This window comes from Belonocnema kinseyi, chromosome 2 (genome assembly GCF_010883055.1).
Source record: "Belonocnema kinseyi isolate 2016_QV_RU_SX_M_011 chromosome 2, B_treatae_v1, whole genome shotgun sequence".
In the NCBI taxonomy this organism is placed as follows: Eukaryota; Metazoa; Arthropoda; class Insecta; order Hymenoptera; family Cynipidae; genus Belonocnema; species Belonocnema kinseyi.
In genome coordinates, this window is record NC_046658.1 from 13,494,009 (window position 1) to 13,517,702 (window position 23,694).

The window sequence follows — 23,694 nt, forward strand, 5'->3', positions numbered from 1 at the left end:
CCCCCCCCCCATACGAAAGGGCTTCCCATCACTCAGCCGAATTGCTGCCGTCGATGCCATTGAGCGGGAGTGATGTGGAATAAAATGTGGTATATAAAATTGTTTCAATTTAGCACATGCTAATTAATAAATAGAATAATCAAAATATGCGAATTATAACGATTCTAACGGTATTTTATTTGACTTGTAATGTTGTGAGTTAAATAATAAATGTTCGAATTTATGTGAAATTTTACATGATGAAAAATGGTTCAGTAAATTTTACTCAAAACCACTGCAGCTGCTTAAATTTTTTTGTGCAATATGTTACTTAGCTTCGGAAATTCCGGAAGCTAAAATTTGGCCAGATTTGAAATGTTATTAATTAATTTCATAATTTTGGTTTATTTCTCAAAATTATCCTTAAATAATTTTGCACTTCCAGTTCAAAAGTATAAATAGTCTCCTTCCTAACTTAATTTGAGAACTCAATTACAAACATCATACATTTTTTTATTGCTTAACTAATTTTTTTTATGAAAGTTCATTAAAAATACTATTTCAACACCTAAAAAGAAGAATATGAAGGATTTTTATACAGATAAAAATCAAAAGTATGGTTTTTAAATTCTAACTTTAGACATTTTGAGGAGGGGCCAATGCAGAAAATTGCATTTGCTGAAGTGTGGACAAAATTTTTTAAACTGATTTAGGAAAATTTTGAAAATAATTATTCTTTCTTTTAAAACTAATATGTGTTTATCTTTTTGTGAAAAATCCAATGTTTTTGGTTGAAAATTCAACTGTTTTGGTCAAAAATATATTTAGTTTTTTGTTAAAAATTCATTTTTGTGGCTGAAGACTCATAATTTTAGTACAGAATCTATGCAATTATTATGCTAAAAACTTCATATTTTTGTGTTGGAAATTAAACTTGTTTTTAGAAATTCATATGTTTTCTATATTGCGTTGTAGATTTACAAGAACTATTAATTATTTAAATATTTTAAATTAAAAAATTAAGAGTTTGCCTATTATAGCTTGGCTATTAATTAAAATTTTATAATGGTAAAAATTTTCATTTTCATTAGTTTCAGTAATTATTTCTTTTTATTAATTTCTTCGAGTAATTTCATAATCATTTCAGTTAAATATTTTGCTTGTGAGAAAAGGACGATATATATGATTCAGACAATCGCACATGATTATAACCTTATTTCAAAACCATTCCTAACCAGAAACAGTGAGTGTCGCAGTTGATTTATAATGCTGAGAGTTTCACGTTCAATTGTTGCGAGAAGAGGTCGATTTATATGATTGAGACAGTTGAACATGATTAAAATCTTATTTTAGATCCGTTGCTGCCCTGAAATAGTGAGTATTGAAGTTGATTCAAAATATTGAGCGCTTAGCGTCCGACCGCTGTGAGAGTAGGTCGATATATATATGATTAAGACAATTGCACATGATTGAGATCCTATTTTAGAACCGATGCTGCTCTCAAACTGCAAACATTGCAGTTAATTCAAAATATTGAGCGTTTAGTATTCGGCCATTGCAAGAAGCGCACTCTGTGAGCGGAACGCAATGACGACCACATTTTAATGCGTGATACTAATTCTGTCGTTGTTTTTGCTTTCACTGCTATATGGATATTTCATTGGGCCCTTATAACCTACAAAATTATCCAGTTATAACCAAATCCACCGAAAGACATTTTCCCATGCATTCTGTGCGGGGTCCTTTCTCGACTATTTGACTATATCTAATGTGTGATATACATTAATGAGAATGTGTTTGCAAAATTTTTCAACAATAATATATAAGGAATGTTAACATTAAAATAATTTTTATTGACATTGAATTACAAACAAATATTGGAATGTGATAAATGGCTATTTATTTTACAATAAAATTAATTTTCGGCATATGAAATTTCATAAAAATTATTTTGAAGCACCAGAAATTGTACCTAAATAGAAAAAAAAACGATTCAAATATTATTTACCCAACCTAAGTGACATTGAAATTTCAAAATATCAAAAAATCCGAATTTTTCGCTATTTTTTTAGATTTGGGGCAATTTTTTCTACTCTTTGACCATAAAATGTCTGATATACGTTGAGAATAGTATATTTTCGATATGTTGCATCAATAATATATGAAAAAAATCAAAATTAAAATCATTTTCATTGATTTTGGATTACAAGAAAATATCTAATAGTGGTATATTGCTCTTTATTTCACAACAAAATTAATTTTTGGTGTCTAAATAAGATAGAAATATTTTCGATTGTACCTAAATTTATAACTGTATAGTGAGGAAGTGGTTTATATAACTTTTATCTGGCCAGAATTTAATTGATATTGCGGCGTGTAAGTGTGATAATGCTTCATTCACTTGTAAGATACATATTTCTGAAGCTGCCAGTGTGTTTCTCTCAGATAATCCATCTTCGAGGTGAATAAGAAAATCATTTACATCTCTTCCGAGAATTGAATCGAAACAAGTAGATCATCATGAAGTACAATTGAAGCGTCAGATGACTGATGTACTTTAAGGTCAAAGTTAAGAAGTTCTACAAAGAAAGCGTCAGAAGGTGCAAATTGAAGGTGAAAGTTCTCACCATCGCTCGATTATGGATGACAGTGTAAAATACTATTACCAGCGTACCGACAAATAAGACAAGATTAAACTGTCCAACGTTTTCAAAAGTCTGTGACAGATACGGCATCGGATACAGATCTGCTGCTTTACTGGCTTCAGCGATTTTACACGACGTAAGAATATACATTTCGGAATTAAAAAGCCTAGTTGTTGACAAGAGTGAAGAACTTCCGGTAGTAAGCTTCGATGCTGTCAACAGTCAATTCTCCTGTAGTTGACACCCGTGACCTTAGTTCTGATCAAAAGTACCTGCTAGATATAAGGAATGATATCAAGGGAGCAAAGTGTTCTGAAGATCTTGCTCGAAAAAGTCTAGAGACATTATCGCACGCCAAATGGTTGAACTTTTCGAACTTACAATGGGAGAGAGAATCCATCAATTGAGTTAAGAGTTTTAGTTCAATTCATCATGAGAGTACATGTCCTAGTCTCTGGAAAACCATTTCTCTAAGTGCGTACCCAAAGGAAGATATTTTTAATGTATTTAAAAAGTGATTAAAAAAATGCCTAGTTTGCTCAGCCAGAAAATCTTCTTGCTATGCTATGCGATGAAAGACAGAAAATCTGCAAACTCGCATTGGGTCAAATAATTTCTGCAAGACAAACAACTGAAAAATAAAAATTAAAGGAAGTTGAGGTTCCTTCGTTAAATTTTGATGGAAAAGATTACGAGAAACCAATCGACTGGGAGAAGTGCAAAATTTCTGAACCGCCATTAACTAGATTGATGATAATTGCAAATCTGACCGAATTCACAACAATCGACGTATTTAATCTCATTTCAAAAGACATTTTTCATCTTTCATGTCATACTCAAGCAAAGGAAAGTTGTGTGAAAGAACTCACATCCACATCTCGGCAAGCTTACACATCTGATGTTAGAGATTAAATCATCTGATAAAGATTCGAAAGTCTGAAAATCTTGCTCATTTTTACCCACGAGTCCCCGTGACCTCTAGAGGTTACATAAATGTCAAAAACATTCGTTAGAACTTCTGAATCTAGTAGCTTGTCATGGTTTTCTCATATCAAGGTAATGATCCTTAAAAAATACGTTTTCGTGTGTGCTGATCACGAATCGGTAGCCCCTATGACCCCTAAACGTCGGGATCACGATCACTTGAAGGTCAACTTCGTTGATTTTAGAGACATCATATTTTTGAGCTCAGATTTTGAAAGAGCGGGAAATTTTATGTTCGGATATATTTTTACGCATGGGTCCCAGTGACCTCTAGAGGGCACATGAAGGTCAAAAACAATCTTTAGAACTACCGAACCTAATAGCTTGTCATGGTTTGCTCATATCTAGGTAATGATCCTTAAGAAATACGTTTTTGTGTGAGCTGATCATGAATCCGTAGCCCCTATGACCCCTATACATCTAGAACTCATATGGAGGTCAAAAACATTCTTTAGAATATGAAGGTGAAATCGATCATTCTAAATTCCCTGAAAAGAATCTCGTCATGGTAGTTGGAAATAGAAGAAATGACATTCGCACTTAGATTTACATCCAATTGCAGAAACTGCTGTAAATCTGACGCAATTGTCCTGCAATCGCGCGCGCAGTAAGTTATGACCCCGATACCTGAGTATTTTTTCACTTTAACACACACCTGTAAGTAACTTTGACAGCTCTTACTATTCATCACGACCGCCCTTATGAAGTCGAAATTATCCGATTCGTCTGTTTCATTACCCATCAACTAACTTCAATGCAGCAATGGAAGCTTATCGCTTGCAATTTTCAAGACGGGCATGAGGAATTTTGTGCGAACAAAAGACAGTTTACTTCCGACAAATTTAGATGCAATAAGATTTACCTTTAGTTTTTCCTCTGAAGTCTTTAGGGGAAGGCGTGAATCTGACATGGAATGCACAAAAAAAGTATCTGTACAATGCAGGGGTCCGGAACCCTAGTAACGGCGATTGGTCAGGGTGATAAAGCGGGCCCGCAATTATCATCATGCGACCGCAGCTTTATATTGGTGGATAACTTAACCTGTGTAGAGTCTACTGCTATAAGAATATAAATGACGCCGTGCAATGCGCGTGTTGACAACTTTTATGTTTTTTTTTTGTAGAGAAATTCGTCATCAGTTTTGAAAGAAGACCATTTACAGATTAGTTAAAAGAAAATTACAGGAATCTGTTTAGTCCAGATCCTAGCGGAATGGACAATTTGTGGACTCCGAAAACTATATGCGTAATATGTATATTGCAAAAGTTTACTATCAGGAAACAACCAGATTTTCCTCACCAATGACTTGGCGAATCCCAATAGATCATAAGACGGATTTCTATTTATGCTTAAATAATACAACTGGGTACAACCATAAAAATATATCTCTTATATCCTATGCATCTGTTCAGTCCGTGACTCTTCCTGTCCTTATCACCATTGACAATGATATGAGAGAAATTGAGATTTCGACTTATAAAGATTCTTTTAATATAGATGCGGAAAATATTAAAATACAAGTTGAAGATTCAAGCGGCGAATATAATAATCACAGTTTTATAGATGATTTGGAATTAAATAAAAAAGGCATTCTAGCTCCTGAAAGTCATATATCCTTCTAGGTCGGTCATTCTATCGTATTAAAAGAAGAATATCATAATCTTAATTTACTGCTCCCGAAATTGAATGATGATTTTCACGTTTGGCAGTTGATCAAAGATTTAAAAAAAAGACTACCTTATTAGGCCAACAAAGTGGATTTGCAAAACATCCATGTTTTATTTGCGAATGGGAATGTGGAGACCGAAAGCAACATTACATGAAAAAAACTGGACACTTAGACAAAATTTAACACCAGGTACTATGAATATTATACAGAAAATGAAGAACTTACCAGAAGGAAGTGATGTCTTTATGTACATCATTGAGAAGGTTCCAAACCTTTCTGAAGCTAAGATTAATGAAGGAGTCTTTGATGGCCCACACATAAGGAAATTATTGCAGAAAAAAGAATTTGAAAAGAAGAATGGTAAACAAGGAGCGAGCGGCATGGCAAAGTTTCAGAGAAGTTCAACACAAATTTCTAGGAAACAATAAAGATGCTGATTACAAGAATAATGTGAACAGAATGTTAAGAAATTATAGAGAAATGGAATTTCTAATAAATGTAATGATCAATTTTCTTCACTCCCATATTGATTACTTCCCGGAAAATTTGGGGGACTTGAGCGAGGAACAGGGTGAGGGATTTTACACAGTATTCAAGGATGTTGAAAGAAGATACTAAGGTTATTAGGACATAAGTATGATGGCGGACTATTGCTGGTTTCTCAAGAGAGATACTACTACTCCACATAAAAAAATCTCTGCGTAGATGTTTGGCAGTAAACGACCACGTTATTCGTGAATTTATATTGTTAATGGCAGCGTATATATAACCTTCATATTACCTCTAGTGGTCACTGGGACCTGTAAGTAAAAATATATCCGAACGTCAAATTTCCCGCTCTTTCAGAATTTGAGCTCAATCAGATATCTCTCAAATTAACGAAGTTGCCATTTAAATGACCTTGATCGAGGCATATAGGGGCCATAAGGGCTACGAATTCGTGATAATCACATCCGAAAACATATTTTGTAAGGATTATTACCTTCATATGAGCCAACGATGTCAAGCTATTACGTTCAGAAGTTCTAAAGAATGTTTTTGACTTTCTTGTGACCTCTAGAGGTCACAGCAACCCGTGGGTAAAGACATCTGAACGTAAAACTTCCCGCTCTTTCACAATCTGAGCTCAAAAAGATAAGGGCCACAGTTTCGTGATCAGCGTACTCGAAAACGTATAGTCCACTTGCTTTGGTCGGAGGACTTTTCGATTTAATTTTGTAATCCTATGAAATTTAATGACATAATAACAAGCCAATAAATGTTCCGACTATACCGGTATTTGATTTTATTCAGCATATATTTTAAGAAATATACAATACAAGCAATATGTCACTTTTAAATATTTTCTTGTAATTTTAAATCAATAAAAATGATTTTAATATTCACATTTTTCATATATTATTGGTGTCATATATTGGAAATACATTCTTCTTAACGTATATCAGACGATTCATAGTCAAATAGTCGAAAAAGTTACCGAAACTCTAAGAAAATAGCGAAAAGTAGATTTTTTTGATATTTTAAAATTTCAAGATCACTGAGGTAGGGTGAAAAAATATTTGAATCATTTTTTACTATATGGGTACAAATATACTTGCTTCGAACTATTTTTTCTAATAATTTATATACCGAAAATTAATTTTATTGTAAAATAAAGAGCAATATATTACTTTTAAATATTTTCTTGTAACTCAAAGTCAATACAACCTCCCCTTGGCGCTGTAAGACCTTTTAGTCAGTGGGGAGGTTTAAGCGTGTGGGACATAAGGTTCAAACGTATCTTGGCCTGTATGCGTATGGATATGGATGAAAGGTATACTATAAACGGGCTCTCCTGGGCGTTTTTAGAAGGATTCCTATAAACAAGGACTCCTGGTATGATTGTAGTATGATAGAAGGGTTAAAGAGCCTAGCTAACACAGGCCGCCTGGCCCCCTGGGTCCAGGTCTCTCCCGGACCAATCTCCGGTTTTTGGAATCGGCACGGGTATGACCTGCGGTCCGCACAGCGACTAAGAAACAGCCCTCCGTTGGTATGGTGGCCTACTGATGGGTATTCATTGAGTTTCTCGCTCAATGCGACCACCGCCCTAAGCCATGGATGTAGAGTGATCGCTCTCATGGAAATTTAGCACTTAAGGAGTTACGAATGTGTCCTGACGGCCTCTCGGGGACACCGAAGAACTCCACGAGTAATTAGTCTTACCCTTGCCAGCGGGGCTCTGCAGGGGCGGACCTTTTATTTCCCTAGCTACTCGTGGGAACCAAAATGAATCACGCAAACCTAAATTTAAAATAAGGAGAAAGGGAGTTGGCGGAGGGGGGAAAGGGTTTGATCCTAACGGGTCTAACATAACCCTTTCATCCCGATCTGTCTCTCTGACAAGCCTTATTCAGACGCATCAACAGTTCCCCGAAAAGGCGACTGAGCAGGCAAGCCAACGGGCTAGTAGAGCAGCTGCAGAACCTGGTACATCAGCGATCACAACGCCGATAACCAACATTAAGGCTCAAAAGCGAGGAAGGGGTTTGGAGGGTACCCCACTGGGGGGGGGGGGGGGGGGGGCTAAGTCTGTGAAGAGACACAAAGCGGTCCAGCAGCCGGCGAACATGGAGTCGTCTTTCTGCAGGGGAGGGGTCTTTGTATTTGTGGCAGCTGACCCAGTGGCTACAGCTTGGCTATACAAGGCTGTGGTCGAAACAAGGTCTTGGGAAGGCGCTACTCTTAAGGTGGATGGAGTTGATTTTTTGCATTGGATGGTTAAGGCTACGGCGTGGTTCCCAGGTAAACTGGTAGACACGTCTGTGGTCTCAGGAAGAGGACACAGCTGGAGGAATCAAATATCACCTAGTTGTACGGAATCAGACCTAAATTACTGCTCCCAGTCTAACCATTACCCAAATTAACTTGCATCACAGCAAAGGCGCCTCTGCAGTTTTGAAGAGTGGCATGGTTGCGAGGCACACATGTATCTCACTTATCCAGGAACCCTGGTTAGTTCGAGATAACGTTAGGGATCTAGGGGGGGGGGGCTGGTTTTTGCTGCAGACACCCCAAGGCGGCCAATACAAGGGCTTGCATACTGGCGAAGGGAGTCATCGTCGTCCCGCTGTTTGAGCCATGTACTAGAGACCTGATGGTGATAGTCGCGGTTCTTAAAGGAATAGGAAGTCTAGTCATGGGATCGGCTTACTTTCCATATGACAACGATACCAATCCACCAGTGGAAATACGTACACTGGTGGAATACTGCAAGGTAAGGGATCTTCCTCTTCTGTTGGGATGCTATGCTGACTTCCACCATACTTTGTGGGGCAGCATGTGCATCAACTCAAATACCTAATCACCATTTACTTAGATGTTCCGCAATTCAGTCAGTTTTACAGATAACATCAAGAAGTGGGGTTTGAGATGAATCCACTCTCTCAGATCACTCAGAGGTAGAGTTCGTGTTGGAATCCGTTTTACCCGTCGGCCCTAAATGAGTCAGAAATCCAAGAAGAACGGACTGGGGTCAGTTTTCCATGGAACTAAGAAGTGCAGTTTCAGTGGTGCCCAGGTCAATTAGTGACGTGGATACCCTGGAAATGGCGGCCGAGATTTTCACGGAAGCCATTAAATTTACTTATGAAAGTAATTGTCGACCTTCAAAATTCCAAAAGGTTGGAGAGACACACTGGTGAAATGTGAAACTCGAAGAGCTTCGCAGGGAAACAAGAAAAAGAGAGAGGTTCAGACGTGACTGTTTTGGCAAAACGAAGGAGCTATGGACTTAATTTACAACGATGAGGGATGAGTACGGGAGTGCATACGTAAGGCAAAGCATGAAAGCTGGACCAACTTTTGCACGGATATCGAGAAGGGAGCAGAGCCAGCCAGCCTGTATAAGCTGCTATCACGAAATCCGGATGCTATTCTCGGCACTCTGAAATTTCCCGGCGGGGGATAGTCAGAGTCTGACGGGCATACCTTGGCTCACCTGATGAAGGCACATTTTGTAGGCTTCACAAATTTAGGAGAAAGGAGGACGAAATCTCCGAGGTAATCAAAGCCGCCTGCGGCCCAACTAAGCCCGAAACGGTAGCTAGACAACGAGATTGTTACCCCAGGCAGGGTCAGTTGGGCGTTGAAGTCCTTCAGTCCTTACAAGTCTCCTGGTCCAGATAACATATATCCAGTGCTCTAACAGAAGGCTAGTGAGATCATTATTGGGCTGATTGTGAAACTTTCTAGGGCTAGTCTGACGTTGGGTTATGTTCTGAGGGCATTGAGGAGGGGGGGGGCTAAGCACAGCAGTTATCCTAATTGAAGGACAACTGAAGCAGAAAGGCGTCGCGATTGGGCCATGAACATCGAAGGAACCTTCAACTGCACCTTTGAAAAGGTGATCAGGGCGGCCATGATCGCACACGGCGTGCATACTGCAGTCGTGGGATTTACCTACCATATGTAGGCCAATAGGAACCTGACCACGACTAAGGGTGATACCACTTTATGCGGAACCGTTGACTCGGGATGTCCACAGAGAGGTGTTTTATCACCCTTGCTGTGGTGCCTGGTAGTGAATTAACCACTCCATCTACTCACGAGTCACGGCCACCACCTTATAGGCTATGGGGACGATATACTGGTTATCGTGAGCGGTCAGGATCGGGATGCGGTCTTCGGAGTAATGCAGCAAGCACTAAGAATAGTACTATAGATTCATGGTATAAAAATATTGGACTATCAGTCAATCCGAGTAATCCCAGTATAGCGACTCTTTGGCTTTGTAGGAGCGCCATAGAGAAAACCTGGGGTTGAAACCGGAGATACTTATGTGGACCTACACAGCAATCCTGCGACCCAGACTACCCTACGGCAGTCAACTGGTGGACCAAAGTCGAACTGTCTACTGTGAAGTCTCGACTAGAAAGGATCAGGGGACTGATTTTGAGAGGTATCACTGGTGCCTCGAAGTCGACAGCCAAGATGGACGTGGGGGCACTAATAGGTTTGGAGCCCCTTCATCTCACCATAAAAGCCGTGGCTGTGTAGGCGGCCTGGAGATTAAATGTGGTAAACGATAGCAGTATCTCGACAATTATGCGGACACTAATCGAAATCGCAAGGAGGCCGGTACTGAGCATGCTCAAGTACAAAATGTCCACTCGTTGCTACGTTTTCGAAGAGAAGTACAGAGTTTGCCTATCCACGAAAAATAAATGGGCTAACGGTGAGGCACACCTGGCCAATGCTGGAGACAACTCGTTTACAGATGGCTCCAGGAATACCAGGAGAACACTGGAGCAGGTGTATATCGTAGAAGGAACGGACTGGGCTTCACAATTTGATGGGGTCCTACGCAAAAATCGCATCTACTCAGATAGCAGGGCTGCTATCATGGCTCTGAATGGAATAACGACAATGCCGCTACTTGTGTGGGAGTGCTTTGAGGTACTGAATAAGTAGCGACAGAAAACCGAGTCACTCTGCTCTGGATCCCTGGATACGGTGGCATCAGGGACAATGAGATATCGCACAGGCTAGCAAAGCTAGAAGCAAAGGACAATTTTACTAGACCTGAGCCAGTTGTAAGCATTTCCCTTAGCTAGTCACTGAAGATATTAACAGTTGGCTGACCGAAGAACATCAAAATGAGTGGAATTCGGTCTCTCGCTGCAGATAGGCTAAAACACTCTTGGACTCAAAGCTAAATCCTCATCGACCGAAGGAAACACTCTAGCTTGGGAGGAATGAAGTCAAAGTCATAACAAAAATGTTATAGGACATGGAAACCTGCGGTATCTAAGGCATAAGATAGGGCTTGAAGAAGTCCCCTTTGTCGTCTGTGCGGAAAGAATAATGAGACTTCTACCATTATTCTCTGCCACTGCCCTGCGATTGTGGTGAACGTGTAAGTCAGAGGCAGTCACTACATCAATGTGTCCGAAATATCAGCCAACAGCGTGGCTGCGGTCCTCTCCCTATGGTTCTCGCGTTGATGTCGCGGTAGGGCTTGAGCTTTCCTCTCATTACTTTGACGACTACGTTGGCGGTAGCATTGCTGCTGACAGGGTTTCCCATGCTGAATAGACTGTGCCTTCTGATGATGCTTTGGCTAGCGTTAGCTATTTGCAATCAACCACCTCGACAGAAATACCGTGGGAAAGCATCAATTGGAATACCACAATGACAGAGCATTTGGTGCGACCCTGTTACGAAAGTGCGAATTTTGAAACGAAAATGAAAAAATGATATAATTTAAGAACGAAATTTTCTGCACAGTATCCTAATATGTGACGTGCGCCGAAAAAAGGGAACTTACTCTAAAAAAATCTAAATCAAGGTTTTTACACATTTTGGTCGTTTTTGAGCTGCTCTTTTTAATGAGACCATCAGAAAAAAATCCGAGTGTTATTATTGCTAATAATTACGTTTTTAGTTACCAGAGAAATCGGGATATAACTCGACAGCTCGAGATTCTGTGAAAAACCTCCCACCACTCACAACCCCATCTATGCGTTTCATCCATACCCTGTCCGTGAGCCGCGTCTATGACCTATCTCTTTCCGTGAGAATTTGTGGTAAGTGGAGAGGGAAGAATTTCGTGAGTCTTACCTTTATCCTAAAAGTCCGGTCTATCGGGTCGACTTCAACCACTCGCCCTGAAAAATCTTACTTTTCAGAGTAAGCCCCCTTTCTTCGGCGCACGTCACATATCCAGAAAGTCACACTAAGAGATCTTATCGCTAAGGTGAAGGATATCATGACTAATCTACATGTGACAGAAGACCGAGCAATGGAGATTAACAAACAGGTTGATGGCCTTATAATACCAGAAGCAGAAGCAGAGGTTCAACAATCAAAAAAGCGACGAACATGGGCATACCATATGAACAGAAATTCTATGCGCCTTTATTTTTTGGAAGAGAAATGTGGGCAAAATTTGAGGAGAGAACATAATAGACTCTTCTTACTCAAATACCCTGAGCTAGACACTAAAATAAATTAGCAGAATCTGGAAGATCAAAAACGCTCAATATCTGTAAACAGACTGCTTTTGTCTGTTAAAATAGCTGCTATCAAAATGGAAGTGGAACAGCAGCTTCCTATTGATGAACTCGCCTTAGAAGATGTGGACAACGAAGACTTGATTGAAGCTGAAGACATAGCTGCTAGAGATAATGAACATCATGTACCCGATCCATTAGGACCACATCTAGATATTAATAACGATGATGTGGACAGGGAAATCCCAGAAACACTACAGCACCTTGAAAGAAATTTTGGCCGGAAAACTAGGCCTGCAAATGCAGTTTTTGTCCCAGCAAGGGATCGAGATGCACCATGGAAGATCAGGTTGGATATGGATGTCAGCAGAGTAAGTCGCAAATTGGTTCGATTAACTCAATACGAAAAAGCATATCGAGACATTAACACCAGCAATATTGGATGAGATTATAGATTCCTAACGACAGAGACTTGATGTTCTTACTGTCAGACTGCGTCGGTACAAGAAAAGTAGTGCACGAAGACAACAAAATCGAAACAAGGGATAGTCCCGAAGTGCAACTGAGAAACATCACAGCTTTAGATGTTTCAGCGGTCTTGAAAAGGGCAAGTAATTGGAAAGGTCCAAGTCTGGACATGGTGCACAACTTCTGGTACAAGTACCTGACGAGTGTGCATCTTGTCTTACAGCTATCATTGCAGATAAGGTATATTCTAATTGAGACGAGGATGACATTCTTACAGAAGAACAAAAAGGATGTTGTAAAATTTGCGAGGCTGTAAAGATCTAGTCACTATAGACGCTGTTGCCATGACTCAAGCTTGTAAGCATCAAAGGAACTCACACATGACATACATTGACTACTTGCTTGAAGTCTTAAAACTTTACCAAATCTGCCCACGCATTATTGACCTTCTAATTCATGCGATGGTGCTTTGGGGTACAAGAATAAGTATTTTGATCATTGACAACCAAGGATAACTAGATCAATATGCTTTACGACGGGTATATTTCAAGGAGACTCCTTCAGTGCATTATGGTTCTGTTTAGCGTTAAATCCATTGAGAAAAACACTAAACAGCATGTCTCATGGGTTCAGAATTCATGATAATGTGGATGGTCATCAAGTGACCCATGTTCTTTACATGGATGACCTGAAGCTGTACGCTAGTTCAGCCCAGAAACTGCAGCAAGTGTTCGATGTCACAAAGCAGTTTTCCAATGATATCAACATGGAGTTCGGACTAAATAAATGCAGAACAGTGCATTTAATCAGAGGGGAATTAGAGACCGCAGAGTTAGAAAACGATTTCGAAAATGCCATCGAGGCCATGGCTGCAGGCGAATCATATAAATATCTGGGCATTCTTGAAACTAAGGGTATTCAGTATACGTTAGTTAAGACAAGCCTAATAACTGCCTTCAGTACGAGACTCAGATTGATTATGAAGAGTTTTCTCAACTCGACAAACAAAATCAGGGCAATCAACACATATGCCATCCCTGTCCCCACGTACTCATTCGGGCTCATAAGATGGTTTAACGCCGACCTTGAAAAGGTAAACAGAATTGTTCGCATAGGAATGACGAAGCACCGAATTGAGAAACGTGTTACATCAAGACGTGGTTGACCAGTGCCGATTATGTAGAGATACCAACGAATCCATCGAGCACATTATTGATGGCTGTCGTATAATGGCTCAAAGAGAACATACGCACAGACATAATAATGTAGCAGGCATTATACATCAACAACTTGCCCTAAACCCAGGACTCTTAAAAGAATGGAAAAAGGTGGAAGAGTCTACATCATCGACATTGCTTGTCCGCTTAACCTAAATTTGCAGTCAACCTATACAAACAAGATCCACAAGTATGACGAGTTAAGGCATGAACTGAAGACCGTATGGAGCAATATCAATCATGTATCTATTCACCCTATTGTGATTTCGGCTACAGGCAATGTGCACGCAAGATGCACTTAAGATCTTGAATATTTAGGAGTCAGTAGGGTATTGGCAGCAGCTCAGAAGGCGTCAACGACATTGCTTGTCCGCTTAACCGAAATTTGCAGTCAACCTATACAAACAAGATCCACAAGAATAACGAGTCAAGGCATGAACTAAAGACCGTATGGAGCAATGTCAATCATGTATCTATTCATCCTATTGTGATTTCGGCTACAGGCAATGTGCACGCAAGATGCACTGAAGATCTTGAATATTTAGGAGTCAGCAGGGTATTGGCAGCAACTCAGAAGGCGGTTTTATTAAACACCTGTCGTACTGTAAGAAACTTTCTTTACCATCAGGAAGTGAGCGACTAAAAACCCGTGGAGTTGCATATGGTAGCTCTAAGAATGCATCCGAAGATGACTGTTGTCACCTCTAATGCCCGTAATTTTATACCTATAACATCATCGTTGAATTAACTTGTAACATTCTAATCTTATCAGTCACTTGACTTAGTCCGTGGCTATGATGTATAACCGGGATTACCCGAGTAAAAGTTTAATAAAAAAAAACATAATAAACTAAATACAAATTAGTTTATTTTCGACATTCCTTATAAATTACTCTTGCAACATATTGCAAATACATTCCCACTAATGTATATCATGCATTATATGGTCAAATATTTGAGAAATTTACCGTGAATCTAAGAAAGTAACAAAAAAAGTCGAATTTTTTCGATTGTATGAAACTTTAAAGTCAGCTAATTAGGGGAGTAAAAATACTTTAATGGCATTATCGTTATACAGGTATAAATCAACTTACTTTTAACTATTTTTATGAATAATTTAAATCTAAAAAACGTTTGCTAATCATATTTGAAGAAGTGTATCTTTCTTTTATGATTTTTAGCTGTATCTACGATGCGAAAACAGAACGCATTTTTTATGAAAATTTATGGGAGCGTTTTTGACTGCGAAAGTAAAGTGTTCATTGGTATTCGAACTTCGCGCAAACAACTTTTTTTCGATATGCCCTGCTGTATATAGTCCAGCAAAATTTGTTTTAAAGAGACAAAAAGATCAAAGTGAAATTTAATCTTTTGCTTCTAAAACAAAGCAGATCTGTACATAACAAAAGAAAGCAGAAGTGGGTAACACAAGAGCATAAGGAAATTGTTTCCGTTCAAGATTAAATTTTGAAAATACATTTAATTTAAATATGGTAAGCCACGAAAACTGATAAAATGGAAATATATTTAAAACATTAAAAACCAGCGATTAAAGTAGAGATAAAAGGATCAGCTGGAATTAAGAATAGAATCATAATATAGTGGAACTGAGAAAATACCCTACAAAACTATGATCAATTCTTAGAGTATGCGTTAGAGTGAAAACGATAATAAGGTAATAATGGCAAGATGTGTACGGTTAAATCAGTCTGTTATGGTGCGAGCCCAGTGTACGATGTTTCCAATAAATAAATATGAATTCCTCTGAAATATAGTAAGTTTATTTAATATAAAACTTATATCTCATTGTTAGTTTTACTGGGTACATATTGCAGTAGTTTTACTACCTGAAAGTTACTTCAACCCAAGTGAAATTTTTTGCGGGGCTATTGAATCCGGAGCTGAATATGAATGCTGAAATCACAAGAATCAGCAATTAACTGTGCGCACGTGTATCACACGCTTTTTTTGCAAAATCGAACCCACCGATATGGAAAAGAACTATATTTCAAAACGCGCATGCACCAATATTATTGTCGCACAATCGACTAACTGAGTTACTTTGCACATAAGTTAGTGGCATTTCAAGTTTAACTTTCAGATTGGGTGTTGCGATAACTGTATTACGTGTTATTATAGTCGCGAGCGAATCATAAATGGATGTATTCATAAAAATCATGGAAAATCAACGAAAATGTAGATCATTATTATTTCATGTATAATGTTTTATTTTAGATATCATGCTTACCTAACTTCGTTGAACCTTTTGTTCGGTTGAGCATTTAATTCCTTATACAATTCTCCTTTTGGTGCATATTCCAATATAAGATAAATCCTTTTGTCATCATGAAAGTAGCCATACATACGCAGAATGTTTCGATGTCTAAAAACGAACAATACATGTTAAAAATGAATCGTTAATAATTTTTTAAATAAAAGAGTGAAAGAGTTGTAGATTGCGTTCAAATTTTATACTTGTAAAATTTTTAATCTAATAAACTAGAAAGTACATATAGAGATTGAACCAGACATTTTTAATTATTACTAAGGCTGTTTATTTTTAACTCCTAGGTCTTACAACGCCGTGATCTTAATATTATAAGAACAAATACAATTTATTTCCGTAATAATATTAATGTGTTTCATTCGTATCACTAAGCAAAAGCTGTTTCATTTCTGGGTAATTTTTTGAACTTGTATAAGATAGCAGCTCATCGAGATCCTGTACTTCAGAATATTTCGATAAATACATATGTCAGTTTTTTTCAATAGCGTAAACCGCAGTTAGAGGTTTGACACAGTTTTGGTAACTGTTAGTCCAAATAAAACCAAACTACAAAGGTCTGAAGCTGAGAAGGCATTTCCAGAAGATCAGAAGAAATGCAAATATCTGAAGCCTGGATGATGAAAAGACGTCAGTCAAAATCCTAACTTTGTTCTTCAAAGTTGGTCTGCAGTGGCTTTTTTCAGTAGGCTGAGAGCGATTTCAAAATTCTGGAGGATCCATCTGAGCGGTTGTTGAGCCGCTCAGCTCGTGCTCTCGATCCTCTACTCGTTCGCATTCTTAAAATATCTATCGCTGCAGTTGGTAGTGAAAGAGAGAGCAGCTTGCGCTCCTAGCGGTAGCACTCCCTAACCCTTACGCTTGGTGCCACCTCCCGTGTTCTCTCTTTTTAATGATATGCCCTTTCGACAAAAAAATAATATTGCAAAAAGTTAGTTTTTTCAGAAGTGTTCTCTTTCTGAAAAACAATCCATATATCTGTCCCTGGCTTTGGTGACAACTCCGAAAACCCTATACTGAAAACAAATTTTTTAAGGTAGGTTTTATCACAATCTATTATAATGATACAAAATAAGTAGTATCTCTAAAATTTTAAAAGAACATTACATTTCCAGAATCTTAAAACTAATTAATCAGAAGTCCTCAGAGAACACGGAAAAATCTATGCAGGGAAACTGAAATTAGAACTCCGAAGCCTACGAAAGGTAGAACCAAAGGGAGGATAATTATCACCCGAGGAAAAATATCCTCATTGAATTTGTAGAGTTGACGGAGCAAAAACGTCTACTGAAGTTTATATATATTTTTTTAATGTTCTGTCAATTATATACTTTTATTGTTATTAAGAAGAAAGTCTGGGATTAATAAATGAAACAAACCAACCCAAAATTAAATTTTGAAAAATGAACTTTTTAAAATAAAATCAAACTCTGATATATAAAATTATAAAATTTATTCAATAAAGTGAACGTTAAATATTGGTGAAGAATAAATCATTAGACTGATGAATTCAAAGATCAGAGAGCAAAAACCCCGACCCTAGTTCTTGCTTTGGTTTTATTTAATCGACAACTCTTTATCCCCTCCAAAATTTCCTTCTTTCGTTCTCTCTCTCTTACTCATTCATTTATAAATGCGTCATAATAATTCATGCGCTTAAGCACATGTCGAATCTCACGGCTTGTATGTGTTATGCGTGTAGCATGAATGTACATGTGCATCTAACCGTGCACGTAAACATTCTTCTACCCCCTTAAAATGGAAATCTTTTTGATTTTCTGAGGTAGAAGCAAGGCCTCAGGTTACCCTTAGCACATAGCTACGACTTCTAGGCCACGGTTTTCTTTACCGCGCACTAAGAGACAAGGCGCTCCGTCTATATCTTTTTAAATTGTTGATTCATTATGTTAAAGAACAACCATTTAATTCACACAATAGTTCAATTTTCAACTTTTAATGATTCAATTACTGATCGACTATTTTTCTCTCTAATTTTTTATCACATTTTCATTTCATCAATATTTCGTCATTATAAATCGCGCACTGTTTATGGAGACATAAACTTATCTCATTTACATCTCAATTTTCAAGCTTTGTTTCATCTATCAAGTGTTGAAAATTAGTTTTATGATTAACTTCACCGTGATTTTGTACATATCTGATCAAATTTTAAATTGCTAAATTTTCATACGAGATCTCTTTAAGCATTCAATGTTTACCATTAATTACATGCCAAGCTTTACAATTTAATTTTTCTATAAACATTATTTTGTTTAAACACAACTTTTCTTGAACAAATATGAAATTGACGTGAAGTTATTTCTTTAAAATTTTTAAAACATAATCAACTTAACAACTGTTAAGTCATTTTTCATAGTTCTCTTGTCGGCAGCAAGTTGAAAAACTTCCTTAATGATTATCTGACTGATACGTGTTGAGTAAGAAAGATCGAAACTACTTACGCTTTAGCTACTTCGAAAAAGTTCATAGACCTGCAATCGACACGAGTGACTATTACAAACTTTATTTGGCGTTATCTAAGATAAGGTATAATTACATTTCCGGTGTATACGTGAATCTTAATTAGAGTAACTTAATATGAAGAATGCATTTTACATGAATAAAAAAATAGAATAGTTTATATAAACCTTAGTTACATCAGTACCAATTGTATGCGCTGGCAAAAGTTTAAAGCCGCTTTAAAGAGATGCAAATCCCACTGATTTTGCTTTTGGAGACTATGAAATTTGTTTCGAAAGTTAGAATAAAGAAATCAAATATGGCATAGTCGAGTTTCTAACAAACTAAATAAGTATTCTATTATTAATAGCGGCAAGTGCTTTTTTTTATGCATGCATTTTTTTATATATGCATTTCTATGTTCATGAGTCAAAAAATATCAAAACAAAAAATATTTTTTCTCAGGTATTTCTTTCATTTCTATTTATTGCATTGAACTCTCGCTATATGCATGGTTTCGGGCATTGCTAACAGCGGCCTTCAGCATATCTCTAGGGAATCCAAACGTATACCTGATGCAACTAACGCGAGGAGAGTGCTTCTCTTCTGCTTCTTTGCCACGCTTGAGTCAGCAAAACTCCCTTGCTCTGCGCATAACCACAATCCGAGGCCATCACTTCTAAAAATAGCGTGACATGAGGGAGCTTATTAGATAAGCTTAAACAGGGCGTTCCATTTTAATCAATCCACGCAGATGACTTCTATTTGACTTTCTTGGAAAATATTTTCGAGTCAAAAGTTATTAAGTTTAGAGGGGTACATCTGATGATGACCTCAAAGTTGACCTTGAAGGTTTTTCCAAGGTCAACTCTGTTTTCAAATGGGAATCCCTATTTTGACACCGAATTCGGAAAGAGCGGGAAATTTTACGTCTGAAATGATATTTTCAAGTTTGTTTTCGTGACCTGAATTAAGTCAATTCAAGGTCAAATGCTAAAAAAACTGCCTGGTACCTGTTTATCTACGTTTTCTGGCAGAACAAACGTTGTGAAGGTACCTCAAGTGTGAAAACGATTTTAACAATGTTCACATTGAGGTCCTTTTTCAAGGCCATTTAAAGCTGAGAATGGGTTTTTAAATGGGAAAGTTTGATTTGGACACCAGATTAAAAAAATAAAATAATTTAACGTTCAACAGGACCTCCCCCTTTTGCTTTTCCTCTATTTGTATTTATTAGTTTTGAAATTGGTCTAATAACCGATTCATGACCAAGTTCTCTGAGAACCCATCTGCTTTTAAGGACTGTTTGATAATTGTCACACATTCATTTTCTAAAACCATCAAACTTTTAATCAAGATTGAAGTACTTATATCATTTACACCACCCTTTGTATCTTTCATTTTACCGACGATATTATTAAAAACCAATATGTCTATGGGTTGGAATTCAGTTATCTTTTTATATGTAAATTCAAAACTGTAGTGTGTACGTTTCCTCTTAAGATTTATAGAATTAATTACTTTTTGCACTATCGAGATAATATTTGTTGAAATTTCCTACAATCAATTTTGGGTCTGTAAACTTAATGTTCTGAAACTGCACTTCTTCTATGTTAGATCGTGTGTTCCCAGTCACGAATTCTTTAATAACTACCCACATTTCTCTTTGGTTTTTTTCTATTCTCTAATATACTGTTTTAATTATATTCTTTTTTACTTTTTCTGATGAGCTAAACAACATTTTTCCTACATATTCGATACTTTTCTCAGTCATCTACTCACTCTTAAGGGCATGTGATACTTAGAAAATTGTCGATTTTACCAGTTTTAGGTTCCCCCGGCTTTTTTCCTAGAATAATAAATATTTTGTCTTAAAAATTTGGGAAGTGATAGCGAACATGCTAACGGACGTCCCCACACACTTTTTTGTAGGTTAATTAAAAAAAGTTTTAATTCAGCAAAATGTGATTAATTTTCATAGCGCTTAGGAAATAGTATCGATTTTTTCAGTGTTAGATTCCCCCGGCTTTTTTCCTAGGATAAGAAATATTTTGTCTTCAAAATCTGGGAAAAGATAGCACACATGCTAATGGACGTCCCCACACACTTTTTTTTGTGTTTTTTTATCAACAAATTTTTGATATTTCTAACAACGTGCGTGTATATTTCGAAGTTATGTGTGTTACAATTCACCCGAGGGTTACTTCCAACTACACATTATTTTTGGCCAAAAACTTTGGACTTACAAATAAACATAGTAACTAATCTCTCAGAAATAACTTTGTTTGCAGGCAATCAAAAAAGTTTATTTCATAAAATTTTTATTTAGCACAATAATTTTTTTTTGTTATTATTCCTCAAAAAAGAGTCTGCGGACGTCCGTTATGATATTTTATAGCATCTCCGAATTCAGTTTTTAGAAATTTTCATTTTTGTGGAAAAAAAGCCGGGAAAATTGTAAGTATCACATGCCCTTAACCGATAGCCACCATGCATAGCACAGCCACACAAAAAAAGTGTGCGGATCTGGTAACAAGACACACGTATTCCTATGGATTTTGGGGCGCTGAATTCAAATTCGGTATCAAAAAACACCCATTACGTCATGATTGAGCCATAACCTCAAAAAATGACGAAAAATCATGCACTGAGGCAAATAAATTTCAAAATAATGCCAGTGATGCACATTTTCACTCCAAAAACATGTCGACAACTGTGTAGGATCAGTCCTTGCCTGATATTAACGTATTTAACATAAATTTACCCAACAGAACCTGACCTCACATAACCTGAATTAACAGAAATTTATTGAACTACACGTAAAGCTCTGAAAGCATATTTTCCCAGTAGCAAATGTGTGCTACATCGAATGGGTCAATTGGAGTCTAACCTAGAAATAAATCTAACCTAGCCTAACCTAAGCTAACCTCAGGAAACACAATTAAACTGATTGTATTGTCCCATTGTGTTTGCGGTACCGTTTGAATCAGCTTGGGCTTAACCTGCAAAGAGTTCAAACCTATCCTAACCTAAAAAAACCTGACCTCACCTAACTTAACTTCACGTAACACAATTAAACTCATTGTGTTGTCCCATTGTGTTTGCGGTACCGTTTCATTCAGCTTCGGCTTAACCTACATAGAGGTTTAACCTATTCTAACCTAACCTAGCCCAATAAAATTCAACCACACGTGTAGCTATGTAAGCGTACGGTTCTCAGTCTTAAATGTGTGTTATATTTAATAGGTTAACTCGATATTAACCTACAAATGAATCTAACTTAACAGAACCGAACGAAATTCTGCTTAACGCAACACAACTTAACTTAAGTGTTCCCGTTGTAACACAATAAAATTCATTTCATTGTACTACAGGTGGTTAAAAATTTAGACACACATTACTCATTTGAAGCAACTTAGAACTACAAGTAGAATTCACCCCATTTCAATTAACCTGACAATGTTTGTATCAATTAAAATGTAGAACTGTAACTTAAAAATGCGAATGAATAAGAGTTTTATTCAAAATATTTTTCACTCTGTTTTTCTTAGACTTAAGGGATATATTTATACTATCTTTCGTGTTTACATTTTATCTTGCTTTTTATCGTAATTAAATTGATTTATAGACCTACTTCAGTCTATTTTCTGCCTGCTATAACGTGTCCTTTTTTCTTTTAAGGAATGATGCAAAGGGTTCCGCTTACGTTTAAGACCTACATTCGTTTCCCTTTTCAACATTCAGCAAAAATCAGCCATCATGACCTCGTCCCATCTACCCTGACATCGTTGTTCCATCACTTTTATGTCTTGATGAAAACGTTCCCCTTGTTCTTCGCTGAAATCACCAACATTTTCTGGGAACTTATCCAGATGGGAATCTAGAAAGTGAAGTTTTAAATTCATCAAGCAGCCTAACTTTTGTAGTTTCTTATCATTTTCGCAAGAATATTCTCGTAGTCTGGACTTTTTTTGTTAACGAGGAAATTTGAGTTTACTGCTTTAAAACTTCCCCAAGCATCCATTTCAATTTTCGTCATATGGCTCACGAAATTAGTATCTCTTGTCAATAATCCAATCGTTGGTCTATCAAAGACTCCTTCTTTCAATTTAGCGTCTGAAACATTAGGGAATTTAAGGGATATATACTTATAGCATTGTCCATCTTTGTCTAACGCCTTGACAAATTGCTTCATGAGCCCAAGCTTTATGTGGAGGGGTGGTAGTAAAATTTTTTCTGGATTAACGAGGCTTTGGTTTTTTTTTGCTTTTGGAGAACCAGGTTTGAATGAATCTCTAATGGCCATTGTTTTTTGCTGTAATGATTGGCTCGCTCTCTGCTATTCCACAGACATACAAAGCATGGCTCTCTCGTGAAACCCGATTGCTGGCCTAATATCATTGTTATGATTTTGAGATCACCACATATTTGCCATTTGTGATTCGTGTAATTAACTTTTTCAAGAAGCATTTTAACATTGCTTAATGCTGCGTTTTGACGAATCAATGAAAAATCGCCATTCTTCGTCTCTGTACACATTTTTCTTCAAGTGGTTCATTAGTCCGTTAACGTCAGTGCAGTACACTAAAGACGTTTCTTCGTCTTTAACGAAAAACTTTCTGAATTCTTTGTCCCTGTCGCGGCAGAATGAAACTTTTGTCTTTGGCTCTAGAAGATTTCTTCTTTTTAGACATGAAGCGGCAAATTCAGCGCCGTCTTTCGGTAATCCAAGATTTCTAATAAAATCATTCAGTTCTAGTTGCGGCACTAATACTGGAACCTTCAATTTCATTTTAGGCATGCCATATTCGTCATCTTTTTTGTCATTTTCTTTGGAATCATCAGAACTATTTTCTGTTCGATCACTGGTTTCACTACCGTCTCCATGACGTTAAATTTCAACTTCCATTCTATCATCTTCTAAAGCGCTTAAATCAGTCTGGCGTGCATTTTTATTGATTTCAATTGCTCTTGTGACTGTGCACACATTAATGTA

General features: G+C 37.2%; 1 protein-coding gene across 2 annotated transcripts in view; it reads right to left on the reverse strand.

Moving 5' to 3' along the window:
• The window catches only part of LOC117167031 (aurora kinase C-like), a 183,694-nt gene that overhangs the window by 87,729 nt on the left and 72,271 nt on the right, over window positions 1–23,694 (reverse strand). For both annotated transcript variants that reach the window (XM_033351590.1, XM_033351589.1), the window contains exon 3: window positions 16,203–16,337. In XM_033351590.1, the coding sequence (XP_033207481.1) occupies window positions 16,203–16,337 (135 nt within the window). The remainder of the gene's footprint in view (window positions 1–16,202; window positions 16,338–23,694) is intronic.